The following is a 24,377-nucleotide window of genomic DNA, read 5'->3' on the forward strand; positions in this document are numbered from 1 at the left end:
AGTAAGAGATTCATATTGTTTATTTAAATGATGAGGATAAGAGTAAGACCATTACGCGACCCTTCCCACGGACAATCCTTATACATGGGATTAGATGAGAGGATAAATAATTTAGTATGTGCTGATATTTTTCATGCAATGTATTTAGACAATTTCCTAAATATCCAACAATTAGAATTGTCGTATCATTTTTTCCACATAATATAATAATTGCATTCACCCATCAATTTTGTCATACATTGCCGACCGCAAATACTTTCATATTTAATACTCCTCTTTAAGGAAAAACTTATTCATGACACATGAGTGTAATTTTCTTATATGGTTTTTTATTATTTTCTTTTTTTTATTTTGAATATGTGGATGATACCATTTTCAAGATAGTCATTGGTGTGGCATGTAAATTACTACCACACACTGACGTCATAGAGAATCATCTTCCCCTCTTTAATGAATTCTTGGAACAGATCTATGGATTCTCGGAATAGAGATCTAGAACACATTTTGAAACGAGAAAGTAGAGAAAAATTGAATTTTAGAATGCATTCTAATCTTAAAATCTATTATGGGAATACTTATCAAACACAGCCTATCAGTGGACCCATTTTTAGCTCTCTTGGATCTCTAGCCCTCTAGCCAGCATTCTCCCACCAAACGAACCGACCAGGAAACCGGTCCAAGCCCAGTTTCTCTTACGGACACCTGCCGGGTGCGCAGCGCCATAGAGTAGTGGAAGCACTAAATCCACGCGTCGTCGTCATTTCCTATAAAGAGAGGGTTGCAGATGAATCGAAGATTTTCAAAACTGAGATTGACTTTGTGTGTTCAGAGCAGAACCAGAGAATTCAGAAATAATATTGTGTGTGAGAGATATTTTTGAAGATTGAAATGGCGTTGGCTAAGACAAAGGAGATCGTTTCATCCAACCCGGCCGTGGTGTTCAGGTAATCTTCCTTTTGTTTTAGATTTGGGATGTTTTTGGAGAATCTATTTTGGGTATTTATCCATTTTGCAATTTACAGTCTTTGTTCTTCCAGCCCCCCTTTTGGGTGAAAATTCTTAGAGTGTTTTTCAGCGATCTTCTGTTGTTTTTTTTTTTAGTTTAATTGTGATTACAAATGTAAGGATAATATGTATTGTGGATTGTTGAGATTTCTCACAGCGACATGGCAAGAAGTCTTATCCTAATGCAACATTGAATTCCCCATCAGTGTAATACTGCGATTGTGGATGGTTCTCTTGATAAGTTGATAGCCCAATTTCTAGTAACTTACTTTTTAGGTGTTAGGGTTTGAGCATGCGAAATATAGACATAGAACCTCTTCTCTATGCGATGCACTACAAGTTTTTAAGCATTCACATAACAGTCTATCTCTCTCTCTCTCTCTCTCTCTCTCTCTTCTGGCTAGTATATTCTCTCTCTTTCTCTCTCTTCTGACTATATATACTTGCAAACTTGCACGTGTGGCTATACGCTGGGGGGAAGGGATAGAGAGAGACAGCTGGAACATACAGAGGATGAGTTGTCTGGGGTCATATTATTAGCAGTTTATCCTTCAATAATGGAGCCTTGGATCTATTCTGTGATCTGAACAAAATTCTAAGAATGAGGAATAAGCTTCTATCTCCCCCAAACCCTCCCCTCCCCCCCCCCCCCAAAAAAAAAAAAAGAAAAAAGAAAAAAGAAATATGATTTATGTCATTATGTGTCATTAATTTTCAACACCCAATACTTACTATTTATGCCATATTTTTGTTCTCTCTAATCTACATGATATTATTTTGACCACCTTCCCAAAATAAAATATAAAAAGAGAAATGAACGTCGGCTCTTATGAATTTTTTAGATTAGATTACATGTTTGTGGTAATCACCAGTCCCGTGGCAGTCCTCTCTCTCTCTCTCTCTCTCTCTCTCTCAAGTGGCTGAAGTGTGTGCTTGCTTTGTTGCTCACAAGCCCAGTAAAGCAAAGTATAATTTAGACACCTAGATAATCTATCATGAGAAGTGATACACCTTGTGAGGCATCAATACTTTGAATTTCCTCTGTTGCTTTAGTTTCATTCTAAATATACTTTTAAAATACTTGTTGCCAACCCCAAGTAATTAGGATAGGGCTTGGTAATATCTATATCCCCTAAAACAGTATTCGTTGTTGTTTACATTATTTTGCTGGTGTTTAAGGAACTTAGCCCCTTGCTGATGTGGATGCAAATGTGATTCCATGATCTTGCAATAGGTGAAATGTGTATTGACCTTTGAAGAATGGGGTTTTGTTGTTTTCTTATTCAGCAATGGTATTTGGAGTGTTGTATGAGTTTGTTTAAATAGTATTCCTTTCCTAAAGCAATTATGTAACCATTTTAGCGAAAATAGGGTATTTCCAATACCCCAAAGGGTAGGTGCATTTTGTCAACCTAGAACCTGCGTAGAGACTACTATAAAGATTATCTGGTGTAGTAGTACCGGATGAGAAAAGAGAGTATTCTCATGTAATGTCCAAGAAAGAAACAATGAGTAATTTAATAATACCAAAGCTTAAAGAACCAGTAATGAAGAGAAGAAGAAGAAGAGTTGAAGAGAAAAAGGTGAAAACAAGCCTGAGGTTGAGCGATAACACAATAGAGTGAATGCACCTATCGTGGACTAGCTCTGTCCTTAACTCCTTATATTAACAAGTAATTAACTCTTAGTAGGATCTACTAAGAGTCTAAGACTAATTACAATAGAAGAGAATAACTACCTAAGTCTAATTACAATAGGAAATAACTAAAGAGACAATAGCTAACTTATTACAACTCTGCTATTAAATATTATCCCATACATTTGGAACACAGCAATGATACATACTTTAACACTTTCCCTCAAGCTGGAATATATATATCTCCCATACTCAGCTTGGAACAAACATTAAGAAATGCAGGCCGGAAAAATGCCTTTTGAACATATCACCAAGTTGATCTCTGGAGTTGACAAATGGAGTCGAAATCAGCTTTTACATAACTGCATTCTTTACAAAATGACAGTCAACCTCAATTTGTGTAGTCCTCTAATGGAAAACTGGATTATTGGCAATATAAATCGTTGTTTGGTTATCACAATACAGTTTCATAGGTTTAGCAATTGAGAATCCCAATTCTTGAATGAGAGGTTTCAACATCACTTCCGTTGTAGTATGTTCCATAGCTCTATATTCAGCTTGCACTCGACCAAGCCTCAATGGTAATGTAGTCCTAGATAGGTAGGAGACCTACTAGGAGCCAGTTCAACCAGGATCTAATCTGAACAGGTCATCCGAATGGGTGAAACTTGAGTTTTAGGTCAAAATTAGGGTTAAAGTTAGGTTTAGGTTAGGGTTGTCTTATATAGTAATGATGGACAGGTGTAGGGAAGTCTAATGGTGTAAGTTTTATGATGTTTGAGTGAATGGAAATAGGTTAGGTGAGTTGGGCAGCAAGATAACGTTATTTGAGACAATTCCTAATGGAGGTAGTAGAAGGGGATTCTAGGGTTTAGAGATATGATTAGGTTACTATTTTCAGAATTAACATGTCATGAAATCAACTACTTATTCTGAGCATGAAATCAGAATCAAGTATGGTTGAAGGTCTGAAACTGTGCTTTAATGGAGGTAGGGGCAGAATGGAAAATATGAGAATATATTCAAATCAGGCCACAGGAATTAGGTCAAATTTGAATCACTTCCCAAATTAGGGTTAATAGAGGTATGGTGAAAATCTGAGTTCAATCGGATGGCTGGTTTGGTAGATCTCAAAAATCACCTTGTATGTGACCTTCTAGAAGGAAGAAGAATAGTTGCAGAATTTCTTACTTGTTGCAGGTCTTCAATGGCAACAGCTTTGAAGATGAACAATGGGGTCTCCCAGTCTTCACGATGCAAGGAGATAAGTAGCAGCCCTCCCGATCTTCACGATGCAAGGAGTCGATTGGAGATCCACCCAATCCCTTCCACCTTGAGATCCACAAGGATATAAACTCACAAAGGGCAGGCGAGCAGCAGCAATGGTAGCAAGCATAAAGCTAATTTTTATTTATCAAATTCGTATTCAATGCTGGCCTCCCTTACAAACTTATATATAAGACTCAAAAATAGACTTAGATACTAAAAAGGAATGGCCTAACCCAATCCTTAACCTATTAGCTAACTTAAACTGAAATTGACTCAAAATAGAGTCCTAATCCAGCCCAACTAAACAACTAAAAGAAAAACTAATAAAATCACTTAAATTGAACCATTGGTTGAACCGGTTCAATGTAAAACACCAAATAAAAAGCTAAGTATGGAAATAAAACTAAGTATGGGAGCTAATCCCGTATGCAACTTATTTACCCATATTTTAGGCCCATAAAAGTGGCCTATTACATTAGAAACCCATGGGATCAAAGGCCCTACATGTATGTAACCCAACCCTAGGCTTATTCCTAATAAAAGAAGCCCAGTTTGGTGATAAATCTGCATCAAATAGTCTGCTTCTTACTCTTCCAACAAATTTGCAATATCCAATAATAAATTGGCGATCATCGGCAACACCAGCCCAATTAGCGTTAGAGTAACCCACAATATCACTGTGATTATGGTGTTGATTAACAAGACCTTTCCCATGAGCACCTTTAAGATATCTCAGAATGCGTCAAGTACCATCCCAATGAGCCTGTTTAGGATTCTCCATAAATTGACTAGAAAGTCAATAGCAAAGGAAATATCTGGACGAGTAACAGTCATATAAATAAGTTTCCCGACCAGCCTTCTCTACTAATGTTCATCCTTAAAATCTTTATCATCACATGCCCCAAGTTGCAGATTAGGACCCATAGGGTTATTAATGGGCTTACAGTCCAACATGCCAGTCTCAGACAGAAGATCAAGGATATATTTCCTCTGAGACAAACTGACGCCTTTCTTGTAACAAACAACTTCAATTGCCAAGAAGTACTTGAGCTTCTCTAAGTTCATCTGAAAATGCCGATGTAGATATGCCTTGACATCTTCAATGCCAGAAGAGTCATTACCAGAAATGATATTATCATCAACACATACAACAAGAATGACGACCTTGGCCCCATGACGACGAACAAATACAAAGGGATCAGAGAAGCATTGAGTGAACCCATAACCACCAATAAATTTGTTGAACTTATCAAACCAAGCACGGGGAGACTGTTTCAGCCCATAAATAGCCTTGTGAAGTCAGCAAACCATTTCTACATTCATAGCATTCTTCTAACCAAGATGCAACAATGGTTCTTGGTACTTAGTAGGCGCAGACACAGTAGACAAAGACAAAGCAAAGTTGCGAAGTAAAGGTGGAAGATGAGACACAATAATGAATTTAGACACGGCATAAACAATATGAGACTGTTAAGTACAAGTTCGAGTACCTTCAAGTCAGGAGGGGAGGAACCCTCAGCCAAAGATTCTGATGAAGTAAATGGTAGTAACGAAGGATCAGCTGGGATTTATGTAGTCGACAAAGTAATAGAGGCCATCCTTGTCTGGAGATCTTGAAAAACACAACACGTAGGATAGAAGGTGAATGAGCAATTTAATGATTTAGTCAATTGACTAGCAGATAGAAGATTTAAGGGTAAGTTAAGAACATGAAGAACAAAATTTAACATAGGAAAAGAAGGTAAAGAGACACCAACTAGAAGCAGACAGCTGAATAGATGAGCCATCAACAAGTATGACTCTGGAAGGGAGATTAATTTTCTGACAAGAAGAAAAGACATTGGACTTGCCTGTCATATGAGAGGTGGCACCAGAGTCAACGACCCATGGTGTGGAGGAAAAGGTGGAAAGGAATGCTCCAATACCTAAGTGAGCAATGGTAGCAGTAGATGTAGATGCAGTTGTCTCAATTTGTTGAATCCGCTCTTGTAATTGAAAAATTAATTCATCTCTTAGTGGAGAGACATGATGACCACCTCCATATAATTTGGACATGTTTTTTTTTGAGAGTAACTGATGTAGTCGTAGGTAGGAGAAGTCCCACTAGGAGCCAGGGGAATAGGGTTACCTAACAAGGCTGGCCAATTGGGACAGATTAGGCTAATTAGGGCAGAAATTAGGGTTAGGGTTAAATAATGATAATGGGGTTTATAGGATTTTAATATGCAGGTTTAGGAGGCTTTAATGGCATAAGAATATTAGGGTTTGGAAGGGTTCTAAAATTCTGCAGTTGGGCAGAATCGAGTTGCAGGTTTTAGGTTTAATGGAGTGAGGGAATGGAGGGGTTATAGTGGAGACTAAGAGCTAGGCTAAGGTCGAGTGTGGGGGGGTGATGTGGGGAATGTAGGCTGGAAGTAGGGTTTGAAAGTGAAGGCTAAATCTGGAGTTATGGGGGAATCCTAGTGGAGGTAGGAGTGCAGGTTTAATGGAGAATTAGGGTTTGGTGGATGGAGGGGACTGTAGATTAGGTCTAAGTAGAATAAGGTTTAAAATAAAAACAAATTCAAACTCACTGTATTGCAGGACCAATGGCAGCAACTTGAATGATTTGAAAGGACCTCCCGATCTTCACAATGCAAGGAGTCGCAGGAGTCCACCTACCCTTCACCACCTTGAGATCCACAAGGATGTAAGCACTCACAAAGGAGCAGAGGCAGCAGCACGATGGCAGCAACAAAGCTTGAAAAGCAGGCAAATTTTATACAGGAAATAGTGGGGGAGCCTGTCCATGATTGTCTTATTTATAGCTTTAAAACAAAGGCCTTACAGATATTCAGATCTGGATTAGGAATCCCAGATCTGAGTCCTAGTTACATTCCTAGTTACAAAACAACTCCACGCTCTTAAAATCGTGGAGGGGGGAGACAAACAAAGTTTAAACAAAAATATAAAAGATGCTCTAAGAGCCAATAGAAATAAAACAAAAGCAGCCAATAGGAAAGAATCACTTAAATTGGACCATTGGTTGGACCGGTTCAATCTAAGAGCTCAAAAAAAAACTAAGTATAGAAAAAAAAGAGAAAGGCTCCAACACAAAACAGCCAAGTCAAGGCTTCTTCTTCTTTCTAATGCTTGGACCTGCGTCAGTAACTCTCTTTGAGATCGTCCCAAACGCCCTTGGCTTTGATATGAAATATGACATTGGCAGCCACATAAGGCTCCATACTATTCCTCAGCCAACAAAGTACTGTGGCATTACTGAGGGTTCTGAATTACCCATGACAGATGAATGATATCAAACATAACCAGATATATAAACAGATATAGCCAGCTGCCAAAATTATCAACAATATAAACCTCTGAGATCAGAAACAATAGTCAACAGAATTCTAGAAAAACTTTTTCTGATGTGCCCCGAAATCTGGTGAGATATAATAGGGGTAACTAGGGGATAAAAACCCCACAATATCAACTTGTTCTGATGAAGGTATAGAAAACAGCAGTAGTAGAGAGCAATTCTGAAATTAAACACCCAGATTTTGGGTGATTTCAGAAATCAGATTATCAAATAGTCAGATGGGCACCAAACAAAAATCGAAGGTGCCTTACAGAAGGGTCTTCAATGCCCAGAAATCGCACTAAGATCTGATGGTCAGAGCTTCCACACTGGCAGATCTCGATTCTGCCAGAAAACCCCCAAAAAACAGGGTATCACCCAGGCCAGGAAAACAGCAATCTTCAATGGATTGGAGGCTTAGATCAGCCTCAAGAACGGGTCCAGATTTAAGATTATCCAATTACATCCTTAATGACAAGCTGATAAATAAAAGGCTAATCAAGAGTACGTTGATAAACAGTAAAAATTGCCTTAACACAGCCCCATTTAGGAAGGGCTTTCTAAATGGTCTACCATTTTAAGATATGTAAACAAATGATGTGGCAATTCTGACCGTTTGTTAGAGAGGATATGGTCTGGATTAAGGGTGTCAATTGGTTCGGTTCCGGTTTTTGGTTTAGGTCTGGTACACCTTGGTTTGGGCCCCCAAATCTGGTCATGTTGGTCCAATCATGCTAGCGCTATTGCATCAGTAGCCAACTCCCGATCTTTGGCTGCTAATTGCGCTTGAGGCCTCTCAACTTTGGCCCCTAATCTTGATGGGGCAGATAGTAACCTATTAAAAAATGCAGTAAAAGTGTTAAAGGAAAATAGATTTGAGTATATTATGCAGTAGCAAGACTGTTCATATGTCACCACACAACACAACCAATGTTGGGGAGAAATTGGCTTTTGAAGTGATGGTTGATCTAACATTAGACTTGTCCATGTGTGCAAGAAATGAATGTTAACGACATTGGGTTGAGTAATATGAAGGGTGCCAACACCCTTGTTTGTGCCTGAGACCAAGGAGATATACATGGTGAGCATGACCAGCTAGATTCCTTTCTGCATCAACTTTGGACCGTAACTCTCTCTCCCTCTCTCTCTCTCATGTGCATTCGTTGATTATCCTCTTTGTTTCTTCAATACCCATCTCATTACCCTGCTATTGTAAAAGATGCCCCCATCTATGAAGCAGCGGTTCTGTCTGATTGAGGGTTGAAAAGGGTTTGGTGGATCGAAAAGGTCAGGTATTCTCTCTGTACGTTTTGGTGGTGATAGTTTTTATATCAAACTCTATCTCTCTCTCTCTCTCTCTCTCTCTCTCTCTCTCTCTCTCTATATATATATATATATATATATATATATATATATATATATATATATATATATATATATATATATTGTTGTTTTCATTGTAGAAAACCTAGGACCTGTAACCAGTAACTTGAGAGAAGAGAAAAAAGAGAGAATGAGAGAATAATAACTTCTTGTTTTCATTGATAGGAAAGCCCTTCTATTTATAATAGAGGGGAAATTACAAATAGAAAGGGGAACTCCTAATCAGATTAGGAATTCCTAATCATGATAGGATTCCAAGTTACAATAGGAAAAGAACTAGAACTAACAACTCAAATTGAAACTAAGACTAACAACTCACAGTAGAATTAGAACTTGACATAATTAGAAACTAGGACTCCAACTAGGACTAGGAAAATAGAAGATACACATATCAACCAAATCACTGTTCACGTGAACAGTGTCACGTGAACAGTACTTCTCAACACTCCCCCTCAAGCTGGATTATACAAATAAGTAAAGAAAGAAGATCCAGCTTGAACTAAAGAAAAAAGAACTCCTAATAATGCTAACACTCCCCCTCAAGTTGGCGCATACAAGGTACTAATGCCCAACTTGAACAAAATGAAAAAAACTAAGTTGTAGTAGAATCCAGCTTGACATATGAATGCAGCTCTCAAATAAACCTTCAAGAACTTGAAAAAATAGATCTTCAAAACTTGGACAGACATGATCAGCAAACCGGGACTGGAATGTCTTCCAAAAAAGGCAGCTTTCAACGATCTTCAATAGCTATCTAGTGATGAATCTCAGATTGTCATAGTGACTTAGAATCTTGAAGTGAAATAACTAGAGCAGCAAGTAGCGAAAACAAAATGAATCAGGCAGCGGAAAAAAACTGTATCAACCCAATCGAAAGTCCTCAAATAGGCAACAACCAAATATCTTCAATATTTCAATACTTCAATCTCCCCCTTACGGCAGACTCAACCCAATAATAAAGTAGATACCCATTGGCAATGGAGAAAACTCTGATCGTCTATGCTTTGCACCAAGTGTTCCTGCAAGTTCTGCTTCTACAATGTCTGCAGGTGTATTGTACATAATCCCCCCCTCACGTGTAGTACACGTGGACATAACAGAGATAATGTAAAAGATAGGGCAAAAACATAATATTAGAATTTTCTAAAAGTGCTATGGGTAATTAAAAAGGAAGGAATGGCAAAATTGTAATTTACCAGAAGTTTCCAAAGGTGTTATGGGTAAATGCCAAAGGTATGTTTTGGGATATGAAGGGAATTAGAATTATTGAAAGGGAACGGTGTTGGAAAAAAAAAGGATGGCATGACTGTAATTTGGTGGAAATCCACTGTTAAATACAATCCAAGCCAAAGGGTAAACTAGTAATAAACCAGAATTTTCAAGGGTCGATTGGGTAGTCAAATAGGAGAATGTATTAAACAGGTAATGGCAGTGCCGTAAATAACCAGAATTTTGCAAGGATTTTTTGGTAATCAAAAAGCAATGGATTGCAATAAGTAAAATGATGGTTATGGAGAGTGGCAATTTGGTAAATAATCAAAATTTTCAAGAGGCTCTTGGGTAAATAAATAGGGGAATGGCACAAGCTAAGGCAAAAAAATGTTACAGTCGTAATTAAGGTGAAATTCAATTTTAGCACAAGCTAAGGCAAAAGGGTAAATCTGGAATGAATTATAAAATAATGACAAAGGAGACTTAGCCACAAAGGAAGGGGTATATACGGAAACACATAAAGTAGATAAAGATATGACTAAAGGAGATACCGTAGATGAACTTTAAGTGGAAGGGTAGTTTGGAGAAACAATATTAAAAACAGTTTAAAGATAAATACCATGACTAGCAAAAGAGGGAAGTCACGATGAAGAGGAAGTCTACTTCCTCACAAAACAGAGGCAGCGTTACCAACAAGGCTGTGAAACCACGACTCTTGCGGGAGTAGGCTCTCGTCTTATAGCGGACAACAATCAACAATCGGCAACAGAGATAGCAGCAACAATCGATACCAGTTGAGACAACGCAGCATCGATCAGCTAGCACAGCCGAGATATTGATGAACAAGCAAATACTTGATGGAGAATGAAGGCGAGACAGCAAAGCAGTTCAATCGATCAGCAAATCATGGTAGTATAACAAGTGCAAATCAGAGGCGCATGTAGCAAACCAACAGCTAATACTTTCTTGTAATCAGAAACAAGAAAGAAAACCAGAACCAACGTCAAGTCTTCTTCCTTTCAGAAACCAGAACCCACAGTAGAAATCAAGGAAAGATAGGCACTAATCAAAGGGGGAATCGAGGTGGAGAAACCCTTAGCTGCAGATTCAACATCAACATCTCTGTTCAATTCGACATTGTTCGTGTAGCCTTCGATGGAAACGAGAAAACCTAGTTCAAATATGATCTTCAGCAGTAGCAGCAAACCGATACCCAAATATTGAAGCAGTAATAGATAGAAGACCATATAAATCTTCGATCATCAAATCAGCAGAACAACTTTTTCACAATCACAAGTATAATTTTTCATAAAAAACCTTCATTGAATCGCATACGAAACCCTAGTTTTCCTTCTTTGAACTAGGGTTTCCTTCTTCAACCGGAAACCCAAGACGACTCTCAAAACAGCAACTGGTTATAGCTTTGATACCATGTAGAAAACCTAGGACCTGTAACCAGTAACTTGAGAGAAGAGAAAAAAGAGAGAATGAGAGAATAATAACTTGTTGTTTTCATTGATAGGAAAGCCCCTCTATTTATAATAGAGGGGAAATTACAAATTGAAAGGGGAACTCCTAATCAGATTAGGAATTTCTAATCATGATAGGATTCCAAGTTACAATAGGAAAAGAACTAGAACTAACAACTCAAATTGAAACTAAGACTAACAACTCACAGTAGAATTAGGACTTGACATAATTAGAAACTAGGACTAGGAAAATAGAAGTTACACATAGCAACCAAATCACTGTTCACGTGAACAGTGTCACGTGAACAGTACTTCTCAACATATATATATATATTAGACGTTTGGTGGAGAGAGAGTTTCCATGTCAAGCTCGATCTCTCTCTCACCCCTTCTCTTCTCTCTCCCGCCCTTTCTTCAGAAACCATCTCTCTCATAGAGATCATTTGCAGAAGCATTGGTTTGTTTCTTGTTCGTAATCTCACAACCAAGTGGTAGCCGTGATGGAGGAAATAGCAATTCAAATTGAATGAAAAATTATGCTAATGCATGGATCGGAATTATTAATTTTTCCATTTTTATCTGTTAAACAATTTAAGTACTTGGAAAGTATGTTTTAAATTGTCAAATAGAAATATTTATTTACCAAAATATGATTATGAGTTATTAAATGGGTGATAAGATGAATAAAAATTTGCAAATTTAGACAGTCCGTTAGGACCCAACGGAACCATATTGTGGTTTTAATAATATAGAAGTAACCATCACTGAGTATAAGTTTTGCCTAATACCTTCCTCTCCTGTTTTAGTGTCCTATGCCCAAAGAACAGTTTTTTCCAGAGGATTTTTTTCTGAATAAGTGGAGAGAGAGGGAAAGACGTATGGGAGGGAGAGTGCGAGCTAATTTTTTAGGGAGGGATGAGTATGAGAGAGAGAAGAGAGTGTCGGTTTAAAAGGGAGAGAGAGAGGAAGTAGCATGGGAAGAGAATGAGAGGTAGTGGCAATTATATTATGAAATAGAAGGCATCTTTGTCTAATTAAAAAGTATACCAAATAATTAGAGGTAGTTCATACTTTTATATAATAGTCTTGGGGCTGAAGAGCCAGAATGGAACATGTGGCCTTATGGTTGATGGTAGAGCATCAACAAATTAAGTTACATTCTGCAAATTGTTGATTTTATTCTTTATTTCTGTCGATTCTGTTTCTTTAAAATAGTTTGATTAGTTTGAGCTTTTTAGTTTCAACTATTAGCATTTTTGCCTGGAAATTTTCAGTTTGTGGAAGTTTGCTTCAAATTGACAAATTCAGGCCCCTGAAGTTTGAAAACATTGGCCACGAAATTGGTTAATCATCTACAAATTATGTGAACTGTAAAAAGAAAAGAAAAATATATCTACTAATAGTTCAATTAACACGGATGAAGGAGCTCAACAAACGTGACCAGGCTGCTCATGTTTCTACAACAAAACAATTTCATTGCTTTTCTTTCTTCTTTCTCAAAAAGGTATCTGGTACGTTATGCTTTGAAGGCTTAGACCCCTTTTGGTAGTCGTCAACCCAGCTGCCTAATGTCTTGTTGTAATTGTTACTTCTCAACCCCATCCCTTTCTCAGCTATTGTTAGATGGTATTATTTCTCCTTTTCTATTTTGCGTATTTTTTCCCTTTGTTTTTGAATCATCCAAGGGCAAGAAAATTTGTCTTACCCTCGGATATTGCTGTATAGATTTTATTATGTTTTGCCTGAAGGGATGTCTGTGTCCTTGCCTGCTTGGAGATGTATTAAATGTTGTTTATTAAACTCTTTTCTTTACTTCACAGTTTCATTGAACTGTCCAAGTCTCTCATTTTCAGGACTTCTGTGTCCTTATCTCCTTGGAGATGTTTTAAATCTTGTTTATTAAATCTTTGATTTACTTCAAAGTTTCATTGAACTGTTCTCTCATTCCACTTCTCTATTTCACATGTGCAGTAAGAGCTACTGCCCTTATTGCACGAGCGTCAAGCAGTTGCTATCGGAGCTAAAAGCAACTTACAAGGTTGTTGAACTGGATGTGGAAGGTGAGTACTTTATTCTCATAACCAGTACTACGAACCAAATGTATTTGCTTTCTTCAAATGCCAAATAGTATGATTGTCTTCTATATTTTGGTTCATACAAACTCAGGTGAGAGGTAACATTTGAATCTTTTCCGGTTTTCCATGATAAACTATCTGATAAAACTTCAGAATATTTTATTCATAAAGAAAGCTCTTAGGAGATTCCCCCTCCCCTCTTGGTTCTTCCCATTATTTTCACCGCTTATATTTCATATGTTGCTTTTGGGTGTCAGAACTTGGCTATGAAAAAGCATCAGTAGATTAAATTTGCGAACCAGTTTCAGAAGTTCATAGAGGCTTTTGGATGCATTGCTATTTAATGAATATTTATGTTATGTATAGTTAGGGACGGGTAGGAGTTGGGATTAAGTTATTATGTTCTGTGGGACATAATTGTCACGACGTCTAGGCAACCCAAGGTGTTGGAGGGAGCCTGGATGCAAGGCGACACCAACAAGGCGCCTAGATGCGCACCTAGGCAACCAAGACACCTGGTCAATAGTTGTCAAGGCGTCACACAGGCCTCCAGTGCCTTGGTCGCCCTAGGCACCTTGTTGATATCGCCTTGAGTCTAGGCCTCCTCCAATGCATTGGGTTGCTTAGACACCATGACAACTATGGCCTGGGTGCCTAGGCATTGCCTAAGACACCTTGACTACTATGTTGTGGGATATGCCCCCAATAGTATCACTAGACTTGAATGAGTGTACTTCGTATGCAAAAAATTAAAAATAACAAGTGGGCTTAATGAAACTGAGAACGGAACAGAATAATCCCATCATTTACTAATTACAAAAAGGGCAAGATGATAAGCGCTTTTCCTTGCTGGAGTATCTATTGGTGCACACAGATACTGTTGTTGTATGCCATAGGTTCAGTTTGGATTATTGAGTTATTTGACAGGAATCTTAAAGCAAGAGTTTTTTTGAGTTTATAATGTAGACTCTTCGGATTCCAGAATTCCAATACTTGAACTGTCAGCATGACTGAAGTTAATTCATCATTTAACTGTCTGCTTTGACATTTCTGAGGCACCACTACTTTGGAGAAAAATTGTGCTTTCAATTGATGTAAAAGGGGGATGCCTGTATCACCACTACTGATCTCACACCCATTATCTATCACTGAGGGCCAATATTACTACCAATATATTGCCTTTTTTCTTCAAACCCGGGCGGGGGGGTGTTTGGGTGGGACCGTGGGAGGAGACAAAAAAAAAAAAAGATAAAATATTCTGCCTTAATGTTGAGAAATGTTTACATAAGTCAACGGTGGTGGTTGCTCAAGGGAACTGTTTTATTATATTTGTCTTTTTCTTATAATTGTCTTTCCTCCCTTGTGAAGGTGATGGAAGCGATATTCAATCTGCACTCAAAGAGTGGACAGGGCAGAGGACTGTTCCTAATGTGTTCATTGGTGGAAATCACATTGGAGGCTGTGACGGTATGATCTGTTAAACTTCACTATTTTCCTTTTGGTTTCCTTAGGCTTGATCACAACTGGAATGACAACATTTCACTTTGAATTCCCTTATATTGTATTATGAGTAAAGGGTTGCTTCAGAGTGGAGTCATCTCTCAGCCATAGTGATTCCTTGATTAGAACGTGTGAAAGGATACCATTTCCATTATTGAATGGAGATGAGTCCATTTTCTGTTGATGCCATGGGCAAACCATAATAGTCAGTTTTCATTCCAAGTGAAGTGAGTCGAGCATTCTACCAAAAAAAACATAAGTGAGTCGAGCAGAATCTAAAAGATTTACATCAATGAATTGATATCTGATCTCTGATTTCTGGCGGTTGCAGCAACTGTGGCAAAGCACCAGGAGGGGAAGCTTGTGCCCTTGCTTACTGAATCTGGCGCCCTCACTGTTACTGCTTGAAACCACACAAGGCAGTCATGAGCACATAGAAGATGAATGGCAGAAACTATGACTAGTAATAATTCGGTTTTCACAGAGGGTTGATGAGCATAGTGTTGTGCCTGTGATTGCATATGTAATAATAATAAAAAAAAAAGAACTATTTGATGGAATAAAATACGTTAGCGGTAGTTGTATTGCAGGCAACATTAATATGCAAGGGTAGAATCTAGGATGTAAATGAATAGCCGAAATCTGTTTCCGTATCTGTGTCTGTATCTGTTTAGCACTATCCGAATCCGTCCGAAAGCTAAACGGATACGGATACGGATACGGATAGGCTGTAGCTATCTAAAAAATTATATTTACTTGTAAACAGATAAAATATTTGATCCGAATCCGTTTAGCACTATCTGAATCCGTCCAAAAGCTAATTAGATGCGGATGCGGATATAGCACTATTCGAGTCGAATTCGATCCGTTTACATCCCTAGTAGAATCCCAAGGAATTTTTATTGTTCATAGCACTATTGCGATGCATGTGTATTTCCTTTAGGTTATGTTTGGAAGCCTAGAAAAGAAAAGAAAAGAAAAGAAGAAAAAATATAATGAGACAAAAACTATGATGATAGGATGATTGGTTTATGTGTCTCTCTCTCCTCATATCCAAAAATTTTTGAACTTTTTTCTTTTCTTTTCTTCCCTTCCAAACATAGCCCTAGTGAGGATTTTCTTGCCTCCTGTTGTTATAATGGAAAATATTTTATATGAAAATTCTAAAAGTAACAGGCAATTGTTTTTCATACTATTAATACAATGGTGATTATTATTGTTACAAATATCTGTTATTTTTTCAAATGTCACAAGGCATATCAATTCTGTTACGTGGACAGATGGTATGGTTTTTCACCTGTTGGATAGAGGGGCCATGATTTAGATTAGTTAAGTGTTAAATTTCAGAATCTAATTCAATCAAATACTCCCTTTTGTATTTGCACACATCCTATCCATGTCTATGCTTGTGTACTTAGTAATCTATATATTACTGCACTCTTTCCCCTCTGAGTGGGAATGGGTAGAGGTAGCTCAGGTTTATCTTGTGATCTTCATAAAAAAATTGCCTTCCATTGTTACATGGATGAGCTACCGACAATCAAAGTCAAAATTTTGGGCTTCAAGTTATTTGAATGGATGTTCCTTCCTCTTCCCCTTCCCCTTCCCTAAATAGGAAAGTGGCAGTATGTTGATCAAAATGCTATTAGAGGTCACTGTGAAGACTAATCCCATCATATCACTGGTTTCTTTCTCTGTCAATTACCTTGTCTTATGGTGAAAGGTTCACTAAAAACAAAAGGAAAAAAGATTTAGTTCAAAAAGTAGAAGGGGGGGGGGGGGATAAGTTTTAGGTTGAAAGGTTCTCTGGTCCTTGGAAACCATAGAAGTAATGGAACTTACCTGGTTTAAGCACATAGTTGTGTGCCACTTGCAATGATGATGTGGTACTTTTGACTAACATATTTAGGAAATGCTTTCGATCGTTCATATATCAAATTTGATCATCAAAGTCAAACATTTACTTTACTTATATTTATGAACCTCATGGCTAAGTCCATTCACCCTTAATGTAGTCCTAAAATTTTTCATTTACCTTTTTGCCACTTGAAGAACTCCGTTTTGATTGAAACTTGATATGTAAAAGCGGATCTTTATTGGCTGCGGTTCCCTGCTTGGTATAGTTCCTCCAGTTCCTTAACAAGGGGGTGCAAAATGACCATTCCACCCCTGACTGAACACTCTGACCGGGTGGGATCCACTCCCTCTTATTAGAGGCACTAGGGAACCGTACCGGACAGGGAACCGTAGGTGATAATTTTCCATGTAAAAGCATCCTAGCATGTTACTTCAAACTTGGTCATAAATCTGAGAAAATCCTTGTTTTATCCATTGTGAGTTATTCTTCTCCCCAAAGGGTATGAGATATATGGGTCTTAGACCTTTATCTAAATGACGACTCCTTAAAGAGAAATATTCATCCCTCTCCTTCAACTATCCAAATCAGATCAGGAGACACGACGAAAATATGAAAATCCCTTGAGTTAATAGCTTTTCTCGTGTGCTATTATGTGTGGGTTCAAGACCCTAATACAGGTAGAGAATCTTTGTCATTTGAGACTTAGACCATGAACGTTCGGTTGTCTGAACCTCTAGTTATCATAGTGGCAACTTTACTGGGATAACGATCAAACTTCGCTAAACCAAAACTAGGTATGTTGGTTTGTGTAGGCACTTGTTTGAAACTGAATATTATAATGAGGTGAATTGTTTGCATTAACTTACACCATGCATTTGCATACACCATATCACATACTCACCTCACAGAGAACTAACAAGCCATGTGGCGTAGTCTTAGGACTGAAGTGCAAACTTTTGACACCCTTAAGCAAAACCACAACCCTTAGTCTTGTACCTTCGGATATATTAAATGGATGCATCTTTGTACTGCTTAATCACATGACTGTGCAAACATTGTTAGATGTATATAAGATGCTCATTTCTAAGGGTGAACTTCACGTTATAAGCCAAACCAATTTCATGCATCATGTAAAGATATAGAACATCACACATACGATCCCATTCGGTTCTAAAAAAAAAAGGACCCACAATGATCCAGAACTGGGGCAATTTTATTTGGTCTACCATGTGTCAATCCTAGCTTAAGGAAAAGGGCAGAACATGTATTAGGATAACACATAATCTTTCTTATCTGAAAATTGAATTGACCCATATCTTCAATGTGGGCTAACTTTGTCTGGATACTGCAAAATCTTTATTAAACAAAAATTGTTTAAATTAGAGATAAAGTTCTGACGGTTAAGATTGGGTATTTTAGGTCTTTTGACTCAAAACGAACGGCATCAAACAACATCAAAGCTTTTGGAACATTCTTGCCCTTGAGAGAGATTTCTTATCATTTCAAAGATAAGGAAAAGACAGGATATTTGATACACTAAGGTCCCGCCATTGGAGGGACCAATTTTCAACTATTTATTATCCAATAATATTCCTTGATTCCAATCCAATGGTGTAGGAGTATTTTCTATCATTAAAACTCCACATTCATACCAGAAGAAAACCCCGACCATGAAGGCTCAAAAAGATACACTGGCTGGCTTATCCTACGTGGCGAAGAGAAATGTGGGATTCGGTCGTGTCACATATACATGACCGGTATCCCGTGGACGTCCTTCAACTCTCTCTCTCTTCCTTTCTTTTGCGCCCTTTCATCGTACTCGGAGGAGGAATCTTTCAAGCTCATACTGAATCGAATTCGGAAAGCTGAGGCCCTAAACCCTAATCTCAGAGATCGGTCATGGCTTCTTCTAAAGAGCGTGAAAACTACGTTTACATCGCTAAGCTCGCCGAACAGGCCGAGCGCTATGATGGTTAGGGTTCCATTTCTCCCTTTAGACCTGTAATCTGAACGGTGTTTTGCTGGTAGCTTTTTTTTTTTTCTTTTCTGGTTTATGTTTTTCTTCGTTGAATTCCTGGCAGAAATGGTAGATTCGATGAAGAACGTCGCGAAACTCGATGTCGAATTGACTGTGGAGGAGAGGAATTTGCTCTCCGTTGGCTACAAGAACATCATTGGTGCTCGTAGGGCTTCATGGAGGATCCTTTCATCTATCGAGCAGAAGGAGGAGGCCAAGGGGAACGAGGTGAACGCGAAACGGATCAAGGAGTACCGACAGAAGGTCGAGTCGGAGCTCTCCAGCATTTGTAACGATATCATGACTGTGATCGATGAGCATCTGATTCCTTCGTCTTCTGCTGGAGAATCAACCGTTTTCTACTATAAGATGTGAGGGATATTGTTGGATGATCTCCGGTGTTTCTGTTGCTATTTTGGTGGGCACTTTAGGTACGGAATTTTGTTGGTTGCAGGAAAGGGGATTATTATCGTTATCTTGCAGAGTTCAAGGCTGGTAACGAGAGGAAAGAGGTTGCTGATCGGTCACTCAAAGCATATCAGGTACGTGACAAAAGATTAGATTTTTAGCATTAACATCTTTCTTCTAGCAATGCACCATATCCGTTTTCTTGATCTGTATTTACTTTGGACTTGTAGTTAAATTTATATTTTTTACGTCTTAACACGTCGGATCTGGATGCTCTTTGAAATAATCTACTGTTCACTACGCACTTGAATAAAACAGCCTTTTTGTTTATCGAACTGCATTTGAAGCACCATTTAACTTGGATGTAAGTCGATTAAGGTTTGAGAAAATTATTCAAATTAGTCAACGTTATCTGAACTTTACTTTTGTGGCTTGTTTGTTGTGGTATTGGGGGGGGAGGGGGTGTTAATTCTTTTGTTCTCTAGGTTTGCTGGCTATGTATTTTATGGAATGCCTTCACTGAGGCGTTAAATTATTGCCTTCACTCTCATGAGTTTGAAATTCATACTATCAAAACCGTGGATTCTGAGACTCTGACTGGTTGCTAGTAAAAGGAATGGAAGGGAAGTAAAATTGGTTTGAAAATCGGAATTGTGTAACCTTAAAACCCTTACGATTTTTGGTTAGTATACTTTACAGATTTAATCTTTTTTTCCTTTTTCAAATCCAAGGGATTTGGTTGCAAAGTAAAGTAAAAATTTAAGGGAGAGTGTTTCTTGTCTGGAAGCATACGCTATGTCGGCAGGAAACAGCCACTCACAGCCCCTCTTTTGGTATAATTAAAGGGGGCAGGGAGGTCATTACACATGGGGAGAAGAGAGATAGACACCTGTCCGAGGGCATAGGGTACACTTCCGGATAGAAAACATTGTCCAAAAATTAATTACTAGATTTGGAATTGATTGGAATTACTTTCCTTCCCTTTATTTCCCTTGCATCCAGTTGGGGCCTGAGTGAAAATATCTTAGTGAATGGTACTTTGCAAGCTGAATTTCATTGCATTTTACTTTATGTAATTTCCACTTGTAAATGCTTTTACTTTTTTGTTTTACATCAAAGAGAATTTTATTAAAGAGAAGAAATAGAGGCAGGAGCATCCCGGAAATGCAAGGGTGGTTGTTTTGTATGGGAGCTGACAGAAATAAATATCTGCAACTGTTAACTCAAAAAAGGGTAACAGGATTCTGAAATTCAGACTCTGGTGGTTCATAGTTTTCACGGTGTCTAGGCGACCCAAAGCGTTGTAAGGGGCCTGGACGCAAGGCGACACCAACAAGGTGCCCACCTCGCGACCTAGGTTATGCCTTGCCAACTATGCAGTGTTTTCAATTTGTTAATATTGTACAGCTATTTGTTCTATGACTGTTTGGGAATATGCTGTTTCTTGGGGCTACATATTCTGAACCTGGGCATCCTGAAGATTTGATTGAAGTGCCTGCACAAATTCTGTCAAAAATTAAGATTATTGTACAATTGTATTCACTTGCTTCACTTTTCTTTTTGTGCAATCTGTCTACAGACAGCCTTCAGTACAGCAGAATCTGATTTGTCTCCTACCCATCCAATCCGTTTGGGTTTGGCATTGAATTTCTCTGTCTTCTATTATGAGATAATGAATTCACCTGAAAGGTATGGGTTCCTGTTTGTTTTGAATATTCTTTTGCTACCTTTTCATTGAATCCCTTGTGGGGTTGAACATGATCTCATGACAGGGCCTGCCACCTTGCCAAGCAAGCTTTCGATGAAGCAATTTCAGAGCTGGATACCCTAAGTGAGGAATCCTACAAAGATAGCACATTAATTATGCAGCTTCTGAGGGACAACCTTACCTTGTGGACTTCTGATATTCCGGAGGATGGAGGTACTTTAAAAATAAAAATAAAAACTCATGCAAGGCTCATAATGCCTTCTTTCATCTCTGCTATTTATAGTTTCATGCTTATAGTCATATTTGTGATTAGGCTTGTATCTTTTTTTCTTGAACTACTCCTATATTATACATCAAAATATTGAACAACTTTTCTGTTCTCTGCAATTTCCTTGCTGATCCAATCGAGTTTAGCCTGGCTGGTGATGGTGATAGACCATTTTTAGTATGAACTTGTTGCTCAGTTTCAGATCTCTCGTGGTGAAGAAGTCCTAAATTTGAAGTGCAGATGGGAAGATGAAGTGGACTTTAGTGAGGGAAAACATATGTTTTTAGCAATAATTAATGTATGGTATTATAGGTCAAACCAATGGAGTAGGGATTTATTATGTGTTATCATGCAAGATTGTTTTTACTGTGTTTTATTTTCTATATTTCATTTGTCATTTGTCATCTCTTTTTCCATCCCTTTTTTGGTGCTGGCCTCTATCTTCTCTACTTTGTTTTGTTTGGATCTATGTAGCCGCCGGCCCCATTAAGTTGGGATAAGGCTGAGTTTGTTGTTGTTGTTGTTGTTGTATCATGCAAGATTGTTTTGACTTGTGATCAATCCAATGTATTGGAATCCTAAATTGTTGCACTTGGTAAGTAGTTCACTGCATTGGGCAATAGAACACATTGATCAAATGTGTTCCTGCTATCTCCCTAGCTGTTGAAACATATTGTTCATCCATTATTTCCTTCAAGTTTATATCTAATCAGTAGATTTATTCAAGTGTTTCCCTAAGCCTGATAGTATGAACATACGTACAGTTGATAGTGAACAGAATACTTTTGGAGAAAAGAAAGTAGCTTACTTTAGTGTCTGATGTGAACACTATGCACAATCCAAGATTCCATTAGTTATCCAGTAAAATAGTTCTCAGGCATTTTAAAAAGGCAAAGAAACTAGACATTAAGAGGGAGAGGGGGGAGGGGGTTGGGGACCCTGAATTTTGATCACTTCACAATATTCGATCACGTGGATACTTGGTAATTTTTCCTTTTTATAATTTAGACTGTTGATGGGACAGGATTTGTGCAGCTGACCCCAAGTAATTCATAGTCAAATTTTGTTTCACTCAAATTTTTAATGATAGAGGTTTGTTCATTGATCAACAGTAGTGGTAGTAGCCTCACCATCTTATTCCCTCACAAGCATCGTTGCTGATGCAGTTTCCTTGTAATTGAATGCTTGTGGTGCTTATGTATCATGTTTCGGCATTTTGTTCCAACACAAATTACTTGTCTTGTTTGCTCAGAAAGCTAATTTGTGGTATTTATTTTATTATTTTACTGTAGCGGATGACCCCCAGAAGATGGACATTGGTGCCAAAGCTGGCGGAGATGAGGATGCAAAGGTGAGTGACACGACCGGTGTTTTCAATTTGGTTTGTCTTTCTGTTGAACTTCTCCTAACGTGGAAATATATTACTATCCTGTTTGCTGCAGTGAAGCGGACAACCATAGCTCCCTAATGGTGTAAGACCGGGAAAAGTGTTGCCTGCTTGGATGTCTTGGGATCTTGTTGCTTTAGTCGAGAGAATCTTGAATATCTTTCCCTTTTTTCATGGAAAAATATTTATCCCTCTGATCCTTATTATTGTGTGCTCTGCTTATTGTTTGTCATGATAGTTTGATGTTTGGACGTGATCAGTCCCGTTTGAGCCGTCTCCCATCTGCTATGTTGGATGAAATTTAAAGGGTTGGCGTGGTTGCTTTAGAACCGTTTGTTTTTCCTGAAAATTGCCACAAAAGATCAGATGGACTACTGCAATTACTACATCTACTACTGCTACTTGGAATTTTTATTTCTCTTTCTTTTTAATTTCCTCTTTAGTTCTCGTTTATTAATAGTTGTACTTTTAGTATGTACCAACCCAGAATTTGGAGGATTAATAGTGACTGTATTCTACTTTATTGTCTGTTTCTGGAATTCTATGGGATGGAAATATGAAATGGAGCTCCTCTTCCAGTTTCGAGGCCCAACTTTGTGGACGTATCGTGGAGTATATCGAATGTAGTCGTTGATTCTGGTCCTCTAATCAGGAAGGCCTGTATATGGCAAGTAAGACAGTTTTGCCTATGTCACTTTTTGGGCTTCTTGATTTTTAGAATGAGAAATCTCCCTCACTAAAAAAAAAATAAATCGACAAAAGTAGTGAAGCCCATCCCGCCTCTAGAGAAGATATCATATCACTGTCATCATAAATTGCAAGACATGGTGCTCATGCAGTCCTCCTGATAAATTATGGTAAGCATCTGGCGCCCTGGGTGATTGGAATAGGGGAGCACAAGGGGATAAATTTTTACTCATAAACTCAATTTGAGATAGTTTTAAATTTATCAACCAGCCGGCAGAAAAGAATCTTTGTTACGATACATCCAAATAAAGTAAAAGGAGATAGCGAATGGAAGAATTCTTATCTTATACCCACAAGTCCGGTTGTCAAATTCTTATAGAAAACTCATAAGATAGTAAAACATGTCACTCAGATTCAACTTCCATTTTACAAAAACAATAATGAGGTTCATCATTTAAAAACTTGGATAACGTAGCTTGATAACTTAGCCTTGACTACCACAGCCCCAACTAACACCTTCCAAAACAGCATGCTAAATTTAGGCAGTATTTTCAAATGCCACACAAAATTTCAAAGTTTTTGGATTAAAGGTTATAATTATGCAAATGTAATATAAGTTAGAAAGTCTTGGCTCTTCCCATGGGAGGTGGGATCCCATTCCCATTGGAGTGAGCCACACAGATGGCATCCACCATGTGGGACCCACTCGAGGTGGATGCCATCTGCATGGCTCACTCCCTATTCTCGTACGTGAATGGGAACCCAACTCCCCCCATGGCAAATAGCAAGTCAGCTAACCACCTCTACATCTTCCAAGAGAGACATTCAACATTAAACGTGGAGATTTCTTAAGGATCCTTGCGGTACCGTTGTCTAGCAAGTGATGCTCTGCTTGCATGGGAGGTTCCTAACCAAGCTCTCGGATAGAGAACATTCTCTCATTAAAAGAAATGCTACTCGGCAGTGTCCCCCTTACCTTTTCACGTGGGGCAATGAAATGACTACCCCCACCCCTCCCCTTCCCCTTCCCCTTCCCCTTCCCCTTCCCTTGGAGGCATGTGTGTGGAATCCCACTCTCCCCTATCCTGGCATAGGTGCCACACAACTTTGCAGCAAACCCCTTCCCTACTAATAGCTTAGAAATGCGGCATTAGTGAA

General features: G+C 38.3%; 2 protein-coding genes and 1 long non-coding RNA gene across 4 annotated transcripts; 2 read left to right on the forward strand and 1 right to left on the reverse strand.

Annotated features, from left to right (window-relative positions):
* The first annotated feature begins 804 nt into the window (after positions 1–804).
* LOC122649890 (glutaredoxin-like) lies at positions 805–15,464 on the forward strand. Its single transcript, XM_043843147.1, has 4 exons — positions 805–944; positions 13,283–13,371; positions 14,755–14,853; positions 15,218–15,464. Exons 1-4 carry the CDS (start codon positions 889–891, stop codon positions 15,292–15,294), a joined length of 321 nt encoding a protein of 106 aa, XP_043699082.1. The 5' UTR covers positions 805–888; the 3' UTR covers positions 15,295–15,464.
* On the reverse strand, positions 4,802–5,203 carry LOC122649891. The gene is made up of 2 exons (XR_006331337.1): positions 4,956–5,203; positions 4,802–4,910 (listed from the first exon to the last, which is right to left on the reverse strand). It is a non-coding gene; the product is annotated as an uncharacterized LOC122649891 (long non-coding RNA).
* A 3,060-nt stretch (positions 15,465–18,524) lies between the features above and the next one.
* Positions 18,525–22,858, forward strand: LOC122652101 (14-3-3-like protein D). 2 transcript variants are annotated; one of them, XM_043845774.1, is made up of 7 exons: positions 18,525–18,716; positions 18,826–19,132; positions 19,216–19,303; positions 20,749–20,858; positions 20,942–21,090; positions 22,438–22,496; positions 22,588–22,858. In XM_043845774.1, exons 1-7 carry the CDS (start codon positions 18,644–18,646, stop codon positions 22,588–22,590), a joined length of 789 nt encoding a protein of 262 aa, XP_043701709.1. In that variant the 5' UTR covers positions 18,525–18,643; the 3' UTR covers positions 22,591–22,858. The 2 variants fall into 2 exon arrangements, with proteins under 2 accessions (XP_043701709.1, XP_043701710.1); XM_043845775.1 differs by having other exon boundaries at positions 22,441–22,496.
* The last annotated feature ends 1,519 nt before the right edge of the window (positions 22,859–24,377 follow it).

The sequence above is a fragment of the Telopea speciosissima genome, chromosome 2 (assembly GCF_018873765.1).
Source record: "Telopea speciosissima isolate NSW1024214 ecotype Mountain lineage chromosome 2, Tspe_v1, whole genome shotgun sequence".
NCBI classification, from domain to species: domain Eukaryota; kingdom Viridiplantae; phylum Streptophyta; class Magnoliopsida; order Proteales; family Proteaceae; genus Telopea; species Telopea speciosissima.